This window comes from Arachis stenosperma, chromosome 4 (genome assembly GCF_014773155.1).
Source record: "Arachis stenosperma cultivar V10309 chromosome 4, arast.V10309.gnm1.PFL2, whole genome shotgun sequence".
Classification (NCBI taxonomy): Eukaryota; Viridiplantae; Streptophyta; class Magnoliopsida; order Fabales; family Fabaceae; genus Arachis; species Arachis stenosperma.
Window position 1 is genome coordinate 137,473,392 of NC_080380.1, and position 14,046 is coordinate 137,487,437.

At 35.4% G+C, this 14,046-nt stretch overlaps 1 protein-coding gene and 1 pseudogene across 1 annotated transcript; both read right to left on the minus strand.

Moving 5' to 3' along the window:
• Nucleotides 1–1,085: 1,085 nt before the first annotated feature.
• On the minus strand, nt 1,086–2,300 carry LOC130975658 (uncharacterized). The gene is made up of 2 exons (XM_057900418.1): nt 2,204–2,300; nt 1,086–1,546 (listed from the first exon to the last, which is right to left on the minus strand). The coding sequence occupies exons 1-2, from the start codon at nt 2,298–2,300 to the stop codon at nt 1,086–1,088; spliced, it is 558 nt and encodes a 185-aa protein (XP_057756401.1).
• On the minus strand, nt 2,022–5,188 carry LOC130975659 (serine/threonine-protein kinase PBL34-like; annotated as a pseudogene).
• Nucleotides 5,189–14,046: the final 8,858 nt, after the last annotated feature.

Sequence of the window (14,046 nt, forward strand, 5' to 3'; positions counted from 1 at the left end):
AATTCTTTCTATATGTTTTGTTCCCTAATTCGTGCTACCAAAAAAAAATTCCATAACACGACAAAAATTATATAGAATCTTATCCTACTAAATTGCATCAAATACATAAATCTAAGTATCTAACTCCGTCATTATGTTTTATCATAGAAATGCCTGCACTTAGTTTATTTACACTTAAATATCTTTTGATAAATTTGCAAAAATTTAATAATGTATTGATAATATAAAACATTTTATAGAATTGTATAATTACATTTACTCAATTTTTTATAATTTAATTTATAACAATTTTTGCATTCAATTCATAAATGCTTATATTTTTTAATTTTATCAAGATCTTTAGAATCTTTTTCTTAAGTTAAATTTGGTAAAATATTAATATAAAAAATAGCTAAACTTGATTTTATTTCAAATACACACAAAAATAGGCTCATCTAAACTTGTATCTTACCTACAAAATTATTATTACAGTGAAAATTACGAGGAAGATTTTGCCCATCAATAGATATATACCTATTGAATGTTAGACAAAGAAAAAACAAACGGCAACTACTCAAATGAAGATGCTAAAAACATTTTTTTATGAAGATTTTTGTGTAAAAGTATACTTTTTTTGTTTAGCCACACTCTAAAAAAATAACACTTTTGTAACACATCAAAATCAAACCATACATTTCATCATCTAATGGTAAAAAAGAAGCATCTTCATATAAAGATAATAGTAAAATCTTCATAGTAGTATCCACCAAAACAAAAATCATCACCTTTAGATATTATTCACCGGAATCATATTTAAAATAATAATAATAATAATCTGTTCTTTTTTTTCCATAGTTAATGGAATAATGAAGCATCATGTACATGGAAACAATAGGTCTATGAATTCTATATATGTAACTTACTAATCAATAATCATGCATGAGGCATTTTAACAGCAATGCTAATGGAAAGCTTGTTTCTATATTTGTATGTCTAAAGTCAACGATTAATTTTCCTATGAATAAGAGTACAAAATTAAAGTACACATGATAACAAAAGATAAAACAACCAATCTTCATTTGTTTCAAAATTAGGAAGAAAGCTAATTAAGATCCCTTGAATACATCAGAAGGGTTCAATGGTTGAGAATCCAGCTGATAAAGATTGAGTGCAGGACCAACAAACCTGAGCAAAATCCAAGCACCAATCATTATGAATATTGATGCATATGCAAACTTGTTGAGCCAAAACAGTGCACCCTTTTCTCCCATGTATAGTTCCACTGCCTTCTCATTCAATGTCATCTCCTCCCATTTCTTCTTGGGGGCACTTTTGACATTTCCCATTCTTGTAGCAACACCTCCATCATTGTTATTGTTTTCTTGCTTTCTTGATGACCTTCTCCTGAACCTTACTCCTACAGCAGCAGAATCAGTTGGTGCTTGAACTGATGATGAGTTTAAACCACTACTATTGTCATTGTTGCTGCTGCTGCATTTGAATCTGAGAGAAAGTTGGTATTGATTTTGTTGGGGTTGTAAGAATTGTTTGTGTTTGTGGCTTCTTGCTTATCTTGTTGGATTTTATTGGATAATATATGACATACTTTGGGTTATTGGACCACAAAGTTAATAAATTTCAAAATAGGCCTACAAGTACTTGCTAGTTTACTTTGGTTTGGACTTTGGGGGCAGTCCTTCATATGAAAATTGTACTTGCTAGTTTACTTTGGGGATAGAGAACTTAGTAAATTTTCATTCATTAGAAGTATAAATTTAGTTTAAAGGTAATTAATGTGGCTACAAACATGTAATTATACTGTTCTAGTTTTTGCTCAAACCAAAGTTTTGGTATATTAAACGGGAAAATAAGCATCTACTAGTAAATGAAATATTTTACCTGAAAAATTATTAAATTTTTCTCAAATAAAATTTTGAGTTGAGCATGACCATGTAATAATACTAACAAGTTTATTACTTTATATAGACAGGTAAATAATAGATTCTGAACCCAAAAATAGAAGGAATCTTCAGCACCTCTAATTCAGTGAAACTCTACCATGTTTCTGGTACAAGTATGGAACATAAGTTACATTAATAAGTTATTTACTAAAAAGCATAATGACCAATGAGTATGTAAACATCTATGAATAACATGAGTTATCACCACCACCATTCTTTTTACAAAGTTACATTATGAAAGGAAGGAATCCTAATAATAAAACTATAATAAGGTGGAAAAAGGTAAAACAAATTCCACACATAAAAGCTGTAGTATATTCTGTTCTTTTTCCTCAGATTGTGAAACCAAGTCCCCGCCATAATGGAATAAACTATCTTAGGATTCGGCTCCTCTAAAGGGAGAAGGTTGGTATACAAAGAAAGCGAGGGACTAATTTAGTTACTCTTGGATCCATAAGCTTTTGTGAATGAACAGAGAAGCAAACTAAGGATAGTGTGAGATTTGTGATTCTCATCCATTAGGTTTGGGAGACTTGCTATAATGGTGAAATGGAGAACCAGGAGGACCTCTTGGACTTGACAAGGTCCTTACAGGTTGACCCTTCCTTGAGAAAGATCCTACTTGTGTTTGCATGCCATTTTTAGGATTCGGCATAGACATGGTTCGATCAACTCGAATGAACTGGAAGTGGCGAGACGCAATGGCCATGTCCTTGAGGTTTTATACAGGCTTTAGAGATTTCGGATCACGGGCAAGGCACTGAGCTGCTAGCTGGACTGCTTTTTGTGCACCTTTAATGGAGAAGTGGCCTTCAAGGCGATGGTCGATTATCCCCATTTGGTCTATTCTTATCAATAGATCGCCGGCAGTAGCAGTACTCCAAAACTATAGACATCACTTTTCGTCGTCAAATGTCCTGATCAAAATAGGTAGTTTCATGTCAGAATTAAAACTTAAACTGAAAAAGATAAAAACTATGTAGTACAAAGCTTAGAACTCAAAGGATATTAGGATAATATAAACAATCTAAGTATAGAAATAGAATCCATATTCAAGCCCCTTCAAAATTTTGTTTGAGATGCAGAGTATTTTAAAGTAACAGAAATTAAGTTTGAATATTATCTTCACTAACAGATTCATAGCACATAATACTATATCCTTTAACAGGATTCATTCTAAGTTTTACTTTGGATATATCTGACAACAGTTCTTTTAATTGCTACATTATAACTTGGCTCGCCGTGTAATCAATGAAACATGTTAATAAATGAAACAGAAAAACTAGGCTGGGATATTTAACATTAATGAAAAGCTTAGATTTATGACAGTTCCAATTGCTATTGATAAGGTTCGAACTCACCCGTCATCACATACTCAGGAGCTGCATAGCCATATGTTCCCATAACTCTTGTAAATATGTGTCTTCTCCCCCTTCGGGACCATCTTTGGCGAGTCCAAAATCAGAGAGCTTTGCATTGTATTCCTAAAACCAATTTTGATTTTGTGATTTTACATTAAGAGTATGAATACTGAATAGCAAACTAACTAAAAAGAAAATGCCTTGTTTGTTAATAACTCAACATACCGCATCTAATAGTATGTTAGATGTCTTGAAATCGCGATAGATTACAGGCCTCTGAGCTTCTTCATGGAGAAAAGCAAGACCTTTTGCAGCACCAAGTGCAATTTTCATTCTGATAGACCAAGGAAGAGGCATAGACCCTTCTGCATAATTCATGGTTGTTACCAGAAAACGATTAAACTTCCTCATGCATACAATATTTATAAGAACATAGTGCAAGAAAAAAAACTGTTTTCAACCAACATTTACATTAAGTGTGTGTTAAATTGTGATATAATATTTGTGACTTGAGATTGCAGATATAAATAAGCAGTGGTGAACACATCAACAGAGATGAAAATAAGTTCGTATCATACTTCTAAAGTGGTGGTTCTCTAAGCTTCCTCGGGGCATAAACTCATAAACCAATAATCTTTGGTCATCCTCAATGCAGAAACCAATCAATTTTACAAGATTAGGATGGACAAGATCACCAAGAATGTTTAATTCAGCCTGGAAAGAAGAAGAAAGACACCGAGAATGTTAACAAAAAGCAATCACAGAACTAAAAGGAAAATCCTTGAATAAGTTTCTTACAAGCCACTCTTTGTGACCCTGAAGTCCATCATGGTTAAGGGTCTTGACTGCAACCGTAAGACTAGTCCCCGGTCTCACAGGTGCAGTTCCATTCTCCTCAATCCAACCCTTGAAGACACAACCGAACCTTCCCTCGCCGAGAAGACTCTCCCGGTTTGAAGTTCCTAGTTGCCAACTTAAGCTCATTGAAGGTGAATTTTCGCAACCGAGGACAAACCTTCAACTCCTCGCTGAACTTTGGAGTCGAAGGGACACTTCCAGCATTACTAGTTTTTGTTGAGGACTCTGGTGCAGCACTTGCTTCCCTCTTGCTTCTCTCATATGCAGATGCTTTATCTACTTAATGAAAATAAATTAGAAAAACCTTCAATTCATTCATTGTTTCATGGTATTACCACCTAAACACTTGGGATTTTAAAGGATTAATAAAAACTAGTACATGATATCAATCTGATATGTATCTATTTAAGCAATCTAATCATGGAATTAGAACACGTTTAAGTCAGTTCTAAAATTCTCATACCAAAATTGACATCCATGGTTTAACTTTCTTTAATCTATATGATTCAATAATGATTTCTCAATGTCACAACTCAGAAATAAAAACCTATGATCCTTAAATTAACACAAAAGTTAGCAGCTCAAAGATACAAAAGGATGAATAGAACCAAAAAGTAAAGACAACCAAAATTTATTTTTCCTTCACTTAAATTTTGATATCAAATAGAAAAATATCATGAAGCCAAAGAACTGAAGAAGTGAGACATACAAAAAAAAAATAAAAAATAATAAAAATATACTAACAAAAAGAAAAAACTTACAACTATGAGCACTAGTAGTGGTGCCACTTATGGAGTTATCAACCTTTGATCTTGAAGGTATGCAACTTCCAATGAAACTCAATCTAAGGCAACATCCACTCTCATCACCATCTCTATTCTTCTTCTTCTTCTTCCCTCCTATTAAACTTGTTGAAGAAAGGGAGAAAGAAGACTTGAGGTAAGAAACCAAGAAGTGAAAAAACAGAGGCAGAACAGAGTAAGATGAAAAGAATTTTTTATTAAGAGAATCTCTTCTTTTTTTTTTCTCCTATGCTCATACACTTGAACCTTGCTATTTTATAGTCAAGGATAATATATCTCACATCCCCCCACAAACTTAGGGAGGCTTTTGTGCCAACCGAAGTTTGCTCTTGAACTTGCTGAATAGCAATGGAGATAGGGGCTTAGTCATAATGTCTGCTACTTGTTCTAAGCCTGGAATATGAGTAACAGCAAGCTGTCCTTGAATCACCTTATCCCGTACAAAATACAGATTCAATTCAAAATGTTTTGTTCGCTCATGTAAGATGGGATTATAAACTAATAATACAGTGGACATGTTATCACAAAAGACTGTGGGAGATGAAGTGCAAGGCTGCTTTAGTTCACTAAGTAGGATTTGAATCCATATTAACTCAGAGAAAGTAGCTGCCAACACCCTGAATTCAACCTCGGTGGAGCTTCTGCTGACAGTGGGTTGCTTTGAACATTTCCAGGAAATCAAGTTTGCTCCAAAGTACACACAGTATCCAGACACAGATCTTCTATCATCAACATCAGCAGCCCAATTCAAATCTGAAAAGGCAGTTAAACGAAGATCATTAGTCTTATGAAATTGAAGAGCAAGATCAACTGTACCTGCTAAATATCGAAGAACACGCTTTGCTGCCATCCAATGATCTTGACTCGGCTTTGACATGAATTGGCTGAGTTTGTTTACTGCAAATACGATGTCTGGTCTTGTGACAGTGGCATATTGAAGTCCCCCCACAATTGATCTAAACAATGTGGGATCTTCAAAAGGAGCACTTGTATTTGCCGATAATTTTGAAGAGCTAATCATAGAAGTGCTAACCGGTTTAGCATCTTGCATACCAGCCCTGCATAATAATTCTTTTATGTATTTACTTTGATCGAGAGAAATTAAATTTGGTGAGTGAGTGACAGCCTCGATGTCAAGAAAGAAGTTTAAGTCTCCCAAATCTTTTAGAAGAAAAGTTGAATGAAGCTGCTTTAAGACAGAAGTGATTTCAGTGTCATTGTTCCCTGTCACTAACATATCATCAACGTATATGAGTATATAGATAATAGAATTAGAAGAAAACTTCGTAAAAAATGAAGGATCAGACTTAGTACAGGTGAACCCAAATTGTTTAAGTGCAGCAGTAATGGTGAGGTACCAAGCCCTAGAGGCTTGTTTTAATCCATAGATGGCTGTGTAATTTACATACAAGATGGGGATTTGAGTGTGTAAAACCTGGAGGCTGAGACATATAAATGGTTTCATTGAGGATACCATTTAAAAAGGCATTGTGGAAGTCATATTGTTTAACTCTCCAACCCTTTGATAACGCAAGAGTGAGTATGATTCTTATAGTGACAGGCTTGATTACCGGTGAGAATACTTGATCAAAATCAACCCCAGCAGTTTGAGTATAACCTCTTGCCACAAGACGGGCTTTATGTCTCACAACCTGCCCCTGAGCATTTTTCTTCAAGGCAAATATCCATTTGCAACTAACTACCTTTTCATTTGGTGGAAATTCTACTAAACTCCACGTCTTGTGACGAACTAATGCTCTATATTCTGCCAGCATAGCTTCCTTCCAGTGAGTGGATTGAAGAGCAGCTGTCACCGATTTTGGAAGATGTGGTATAGCAGAATTGTCATGATTATCGATGCTGGCATGTAGCACTCTTGGTTTTGTACTTGCTGTCTTGGATCTAGTCTGCATTGGATGAATATTATTAGGGACAATGTGATTGAGGGGTAAGGTAGTGTTATCAAAGGGCAAAGCATCCTCAATTGTTGAGATAGGGATTGGGTTAGTGGAAAGTGAAGAAGGAATAAGAGAATTTTTATTGGATACTGTATGAATGTCTTGATGACTCATTGAAGCACTTGGAGAAATAGAAGTAGAAATAGATGGGCCTGCTATGAGGTCTGATTGGGTTGTTGTAGAGATAGGAAAAGGATTCAATTGAGAGGGAGGAAGAGTGGCAATAATTGGAAGCATCTCAGTAGTAGTGCCTGCAGCAGTAGTACTATCACAACTAGAATTGTTAGCAATAAAAAAACTATGGGAAGAAAATTTTTCCTCATGAAACACAACATCTCTAGATATAGTAATTTTGCCAGTGGAGGTCATGCATTTGTATCATTTTTGAGTATACTAGAATATCCAACAAAAATACACGGTTGTGATTGTAGTTCCAATTTATGTTGATTATAAGGTCTCAAGTTAGGAAAACACAAGCAACCAAATACTCGAAGAAAACTATAGTCTGGAACATGATGAAAAAGAATTTCAAATGGAGATTTATATGAGGTGACATAAGAAGGCATTTTGTTTATTAAGTACACAGGAGTAGAGAAAGCTTCACTCCAAAGATGCAATGGTAAAGAAGCAGTAGCTAAGAGAATTAGGCCAGTTTCCACAATGTGTCTATGCTTTCGCTCAGCAAGACCATTCTGTTGTAGGGTATATGGACATGATAATCTGCGTTCGATACCTTCCTCTCTTAGATACTGTGAAAAAGCATTGGATAAATATTCCTTACCATTGTCAGTTTGAAGAGCTTTTTAAGAATAACCAAGTTGTTTTTCCATGAAAGACTTATATTGTTTAAAAACTGAAAATACTTGAGCTTTATTTGTTAAGAGATAAATGCTGGCATGTCTAGAAAAAACATCTACAAATGAAACATAGTACCTAAAACCATGCAAAGATGAAATGGGAGCTGGACCCCAAACATCCGAAACAACTAGAGATAGTGGCAAATTATAAATGCGATTAGACAGAGAATAAGGTAAAGAATGAGCCTTAGCCATACAACAAAATTCACAATTAAGCTTGCAATCTGAATTTTTATTCTCATGTACAACAGGTAAATCACATTTAGTAACTATATTCTTTACAATTTGAAGAGTAGGATGGCCAAATCTCCTATGATAGGTATCTAAAGAAGCATGTTTAGCTAAAAAAACAGAAGGTGATGTCATACTCTTTGGAATTTCAATTTTCTCAAACTTATACATTCCATTTTCAGCCTTGTCTCGGAGAAGAACCTCCTTGATAGCCTGTGATTTTACCAAACAAAATTCAGGCCAAAAAGAGAAGTATACATGATTATCCTTAGCAAATCTAGATACACTGATCAAATTCTGAGTTATAGATGGAACTAGCAATAAATCGTATAATTTATAACGTTTTCTCGTTGCACAACATTGGAAAAAGGACTGTCAAACTTTAGAGATATGCATACTTGATACATTGCCAACATATACCTGCTCTTGACCTTGATAGTCTTGAGAATATTGCAGATTTTGTGGTTCATGTGTGCAGTGATGTATTGCTCCTATGTCAGCATACCATGAAGAATCTGCTACAGATGCAGGAGTTGCAATCAGTGCACGTGGATTATGAAATGATGGAGGGGGTGGCAGTGCATTGTGCATGGAGGTGGAGGGGTTATTTCGTTGAGCATGATTAAAATTTTGATCAAAGTGGAAGAAGCAATAGCTGGCTACATGACCCAGCTTGCTACAAATTTGGCACTGTGGTCGATTTTGATTAGTGAAGGAGCCTCTTCCACCTCTACCAAATCTTCCTCCACGTCCACGCCTTCCTCCAGGTCCACGTCCCAAAATTCCATTGTTGTTGCCTCTGCCAGTTCCATAAGAGGGAGTTGTCTCTGGTGGTTTATAGGGTGAAGGTGCTGTTTGAGAAACATGAACCTGCACCATTGTTGAATCAGGCTTCTTGAACCTTTCTACGATTTCTTCTTCTGCCATAAGTAATGCTTCAAGATCAGGAATTGCATAAGCTGGATCTTTTGCTGAAATCAGTGTAATGAAGGAGTTATAATCTCCATTAAGAACATTTAGAATAACATTTGTGTATTCTGAATCTGAAATTGGGGATCCTACAGCAGCTAAAGTGCCAGCCAGTTTCTTGATCTTGAGTAAGTAATCGGATGCAGAACCATCTTTCTTTACAGATCTCGTAGCTGCAATTGTCGAACCCTAGCGTTGGTTTTTGATGCAAAGTATGTATGAATTCGTGCCCATACTTCATGAGCAGATTTATATTCTATTATCCGGTGTTTGAAAGATGCATCCATTGATGCAAAAAGCCAAGATGCAACATTATAATCATCAATACGCCATTCTTTGTGTTGTTTTGATTCAATTCCTTTATGCGCATCTTCAGTGGAAGCATACCTGTGTGGGACCTTTTTTTTGTCAAGATGATCTTCCATTTCTTGTCCACAGATGGTGAGCATGACCAAGTGACGCCATGTCAAGAAGTTGTCTTCTGAGAGTTTTTCTGAGAGCGGGACTGCAAACGGTTTATTTTGATTTTGTGTTGTTGCATTCATGATTGGAGGTGTAGGATCTGATGATGGTATAGTGTCGTCTTCCACAGATTCAACGTCGTCAGCCATAAACCGATTGAGCTCTTGATACCATATTAAACTTAGTTGAAGAAAGGGAGAAAGAAGACTTGAGGTAAGAAACTAAAAAGTGAAAAAACAGAGGCGGAACAGAGTAAGATGAAAAGAATTTTTTATTAAGAGAATCTCTCTTTTTTTTTTTCTCCTATGCTCATACACTTGAACCTTGCTATTTTATAGTCAAGGATAATATATCTCACACCTCCCTTTGACTTTTCAACATCCAAACTGCCTGCTTTAATTGCATTATTCTCAAACACCATCTTCCCTCAAATTCCTACCAATTATTTTGATTACTCAAAAGTCCTTAAAGCTTCAAAATTCAATAAGAAAAAAAAAATACATTTAAATTAAAAAAGAAAAGAGTCACCTTAAGCAACCTTAGCTACAATAATTTAAGTCTTTCCTTCTTAAAAATACAGCTTCTTCATCATCATCAACATATGAAACATAAAAAGACAAGGAACAAGAACCTAGTATTCAATGATAACAAGGATCAACAACATAAGTACAGTGCTAAATAACTAAAAAGAAAAGGAAAACAGATAACAAAAAAGACATCAAACCAACCCAGTTGTGAAATTGAGTCTAGAGGGGCTGTAGGGGGAAGAGAGAGGGAGTGGAAAACTGAAAACTTGCATGTGAAAGGGAGAAATTTTTTTTTTTTTTTCAACAACGGGGCGGCCGGGCAGGGTTGGAATGTGAGAGTGTGCATCCGGAGATCGACGGTTTGGTTAGAAGCTCCGTCAAAAGCAATCGCCAACTCAATATTGGTTAGTTTTATTTTTGTCGTCAGTGTAATTGAATTTTGTTGATGATTGGGAATGGAAAAGGAAAAGCTTTACCTGTTGTGTTATTTAGGTAGAGATGGTTTGACGCATAACATGTTGGACAATATTCATGCTCACTGCAAGATTAAGTGTAAAGGAGTTTGTACAGTTGATATGGACAATGTCTGCCGCCAGTTAGAGGTTATTATCTTCTTCTACTTTTTTGTTTCTTGCTTCTTCATTCTTTATGTTTCTCTAGTCTCCTAATGTTATTATTTGGTTTAACAGGAGAAGACAGGGGGGGAAATAATCTACAGAAGGGTATAAACATTTTTGCCACAATTTTGTATGCAACATTGAATGAAGATCAAATGGATTTAAGACTTTTTTTTGTTTATTTGGTTTTGCTATTATATCATAAGACTGTTTTCTTTAAAAACTTAATGATGATGCTATTGTAACATCGTTTTCCCTCCTGTATTTTTTAAATGTAGGATCTCGTTCCATGTGTATTGCTTTCATTTGAAAACGAGCAAAATTGGAAGTCGGCTCTACCAAATCCCACAGATAATTCAAAGGGGGCCAATGAACAAAATAACAAGATACTAGCATCAGAAGTCTCAGCATCAAGTCGGCAGGAGAATGAAGGCAATGACTCTAGCATTTCTTCGAGTTCAAGTGATTTGGCTTTGGGAAAAGTTGAGGTGTCGTCTCCCATAGAAGATAGCAAGCAATCTGTGACTAGTGCTACTTCACTTGCAACAAAATCTGAAGCCGAATGTATAAACAATGTTCATACATTCTTGTGGTACACACCCTTGTGACAATGAGCAACAACATCTATAAGTTGTTGAAAGTAGCGCCTAGAATCATTTTCAGAAAGCTTTCCCTGCTGAGCCTACAGATCCAGAAAGGGTGTAACCGTACACACACCAAGCACAAAACTTTGACATGTCAAGCTAATTTTCAAGATGAGTATAGCAGAACCAATCTGACAAATAGCATATAAATACTTACAATTTTATCATATAATTCCCCTCCCATTACAAACTCAAGAATAAACACTGAATATTCTAATCAGGGTAATTAATCAAGGGAAACTCACATTTGAGGCAAAGAAAAAGATTCATAATTGAAATATGAGCATGGCAAGTAATATGATCCAAAAAATATTCATAACCACCTCAGTAATATAGTCAACAGCCTGCTCAGCACCAGTTGCTAATAGTCGCTCAATGCTTTGACCTCCACAAGTGGTTGCAACATGACAACCAGTAGCTACTGCAATCTGAATTGCAGCAAAACCTACTGCTCCTCCACCTCCCACTACTAATATCCTTTGTCTGTTGAGGTAAACCAAATGATATTAGTGAGTAAAACAAAAAGAGGTTTTAGCAAGATGAATTTAGAGGGTATAAGATGAAAACTTAAATTCATCCAATTGAAATCATACCCTTCAGTTATTCTGGCAGTACTTTTTAGAGCACGCCAAGCCGTTAGTGCAGCAAAAGGTATTGCACTTGCTTCCTATAAGATAAAAAATATCAGCAAACATGCTTTCAATTTTTATATCTCTTGGTTAGGAAGGACAAAAAGGTTTCCAAGAAATTAGAACATTTTGGATGACATGTGGCTCACATTTTGAACAGATCAACATGACAGATAAAGAAGTTGGATATGTTACAAGAAGTCCTAAAGAAACTAAATTTGATGTGAATTGAGCCTATAAAGCATGCAAATGTTTCATAATCTATAGGACAGGCCAGCACATTTTTCAGATGTTTCCTTCTAGCTACAGATCTTAAAATAATTATGTTTTTCAATGTACTGCCATTTTCATACTCAAAATTCACTTACGATTAAGTCTTGATCATAATATAAGCCAATCACTATTGCCGAACCTTTGGGTGAATTTTATCATATAATATTTTTTGTTTTTGTCTAAAGGATAATAAATCTCAAGCAACATTATTATGTCCTGAATAAAACTCATCTTTTATTTTTAAAAGAAATAACAGGACCACCGACATGCAACCTCAGTCACTAAACAAAGCATATTATAATATATTAATTAATTAATTAATTGATCCAGTACCAATAATATTGGGTTGGACTTGCTTGGTAGTCACAGATCCTGAAAACAAAAAGGCAAAGATGAAATATTATTAGAATATGATCTTTTAAGGGGATCTGAATTGAAATTTGATGGCGAAAAGAGAAACAAAAGGAAATAAACAATAGAAAAATAATGGAAACAAATCCATCAAGATATAGATAGATATGTGTATGTGAAGAAGAAATAATATAAAGAGTTTGGAGTGTGTTGTTTTCATACCATAAAATAAATAATAATGATTGATGATCCTTACTCTTCAAGGTAGAAAGCTGCTATCTAAGCTTAGACAAACTAACTATGTATCCATCATCATCATCATCACAACATTGCCTACAAAGACTGAACGAGAATCTATCTCCTCTCTGTTGACCTGACTAGCAGATGCAGTTCCAAGATCTATTGGGAGATTAGAATCAATAACAGACAATGGAGTCTAACAATACACTGGTTACACATAGATAAGAATGAGAAGGGAATGAAAAAGAGATAGAAAAACATAACAAACCACATAAAAAATGGTCTAAATGTATAATGCAATAATATTAAGCATGAAGTCATGAAGTCCTGTGAACTCTAAAACAGAGGTCAATAAAATTCAGTTTGAATTTGTTCATAACCTGAATATTCAAATGAGTATACAAGAATATAGCCTTCACGGCCAAGTGAGAGAGTGCTACTTATTAGCCGGTAACAAACAAGCCAAATCATAATCATCCAACCAGAAACAAAACATCTTGTAGGCAAAGGAGTTAGGACATGTTCTATGATCAATGCAGAACGAGAAATCATTTACAAAATAAAAATTAAAATAGCTACCCTGAACAGATCCCATCTCCTTCTTGACCTTGGCTTGCATCTCTTTAAGAGCAGCAGTTTCATCTTCTATATCCTTCAAGCGCTTATCCATGTCATCAAAATCCTGCACTTACAATAGCAGTGGCGTAACATCAAAATTAGGGTTGCAAAATGTGAAATGTAATCAGCTAAACAGACCCAATAAATTATTGGCAAACAAATATACTATCAGAGAACAAATCTGAACTAACTTCAGTCTTGGTCATGGCTAAGTACGTTTTCATCAGCAGTCTAGAGAGCATCCTTGAGATTATCAAGCCATTCCCTGACGAGTTCGTTTCCAAACTGCTTCTGCTCAACGTCAGCAGCTAGAGCTTTAGCAGCCAAGATAGCAGTCTTCAGCCTCCAACCAATTTCTGGTCTGGCTTCAACAAGATTTTAGACGATTACAAAAGAAAGCACATGCACCAGGAAGCGACCAACTATTGCAAATACGACAACCAAGTGCTGATACTCTTCATATCATCGCTCTATTTCTCAGCACTAGTAATGACATTCTTTGCTTGCTACTTGACAAGAAAGTAAGGCAGAAAGGCAAGTATCATTGTGGGAGCCATCAGCTTCTTGGCTGGAGCAATACTCAATGCAGCTGCACAGAACATTGCGATGTCGCAATGTTCTGTGCAGTTGCATTGAGTATTGCTCCAGCCAAGAAGCAAGGGCTCCCACAATGATACTTGCCTTTCTGCCTTACTTTCTTGTCAAGTA

Excerpts from the sequence above, each read along its gene's own strand:
- LOC130975658 (XM_057900418.1), bottom strand. The coding sequence starts at position 2,300 with ATGGCGGGGACTTGGTTTCACAATCTGAGGAAAAAGAACAGAATATAC. Across the intron at positions 1,547-2,203 it reads CCTTTTTCCACCTTATTATA|CAAGAAGCCACAAACACAAA; the intron begins GTTTTATTATTA and ends CAACAAGATAAG.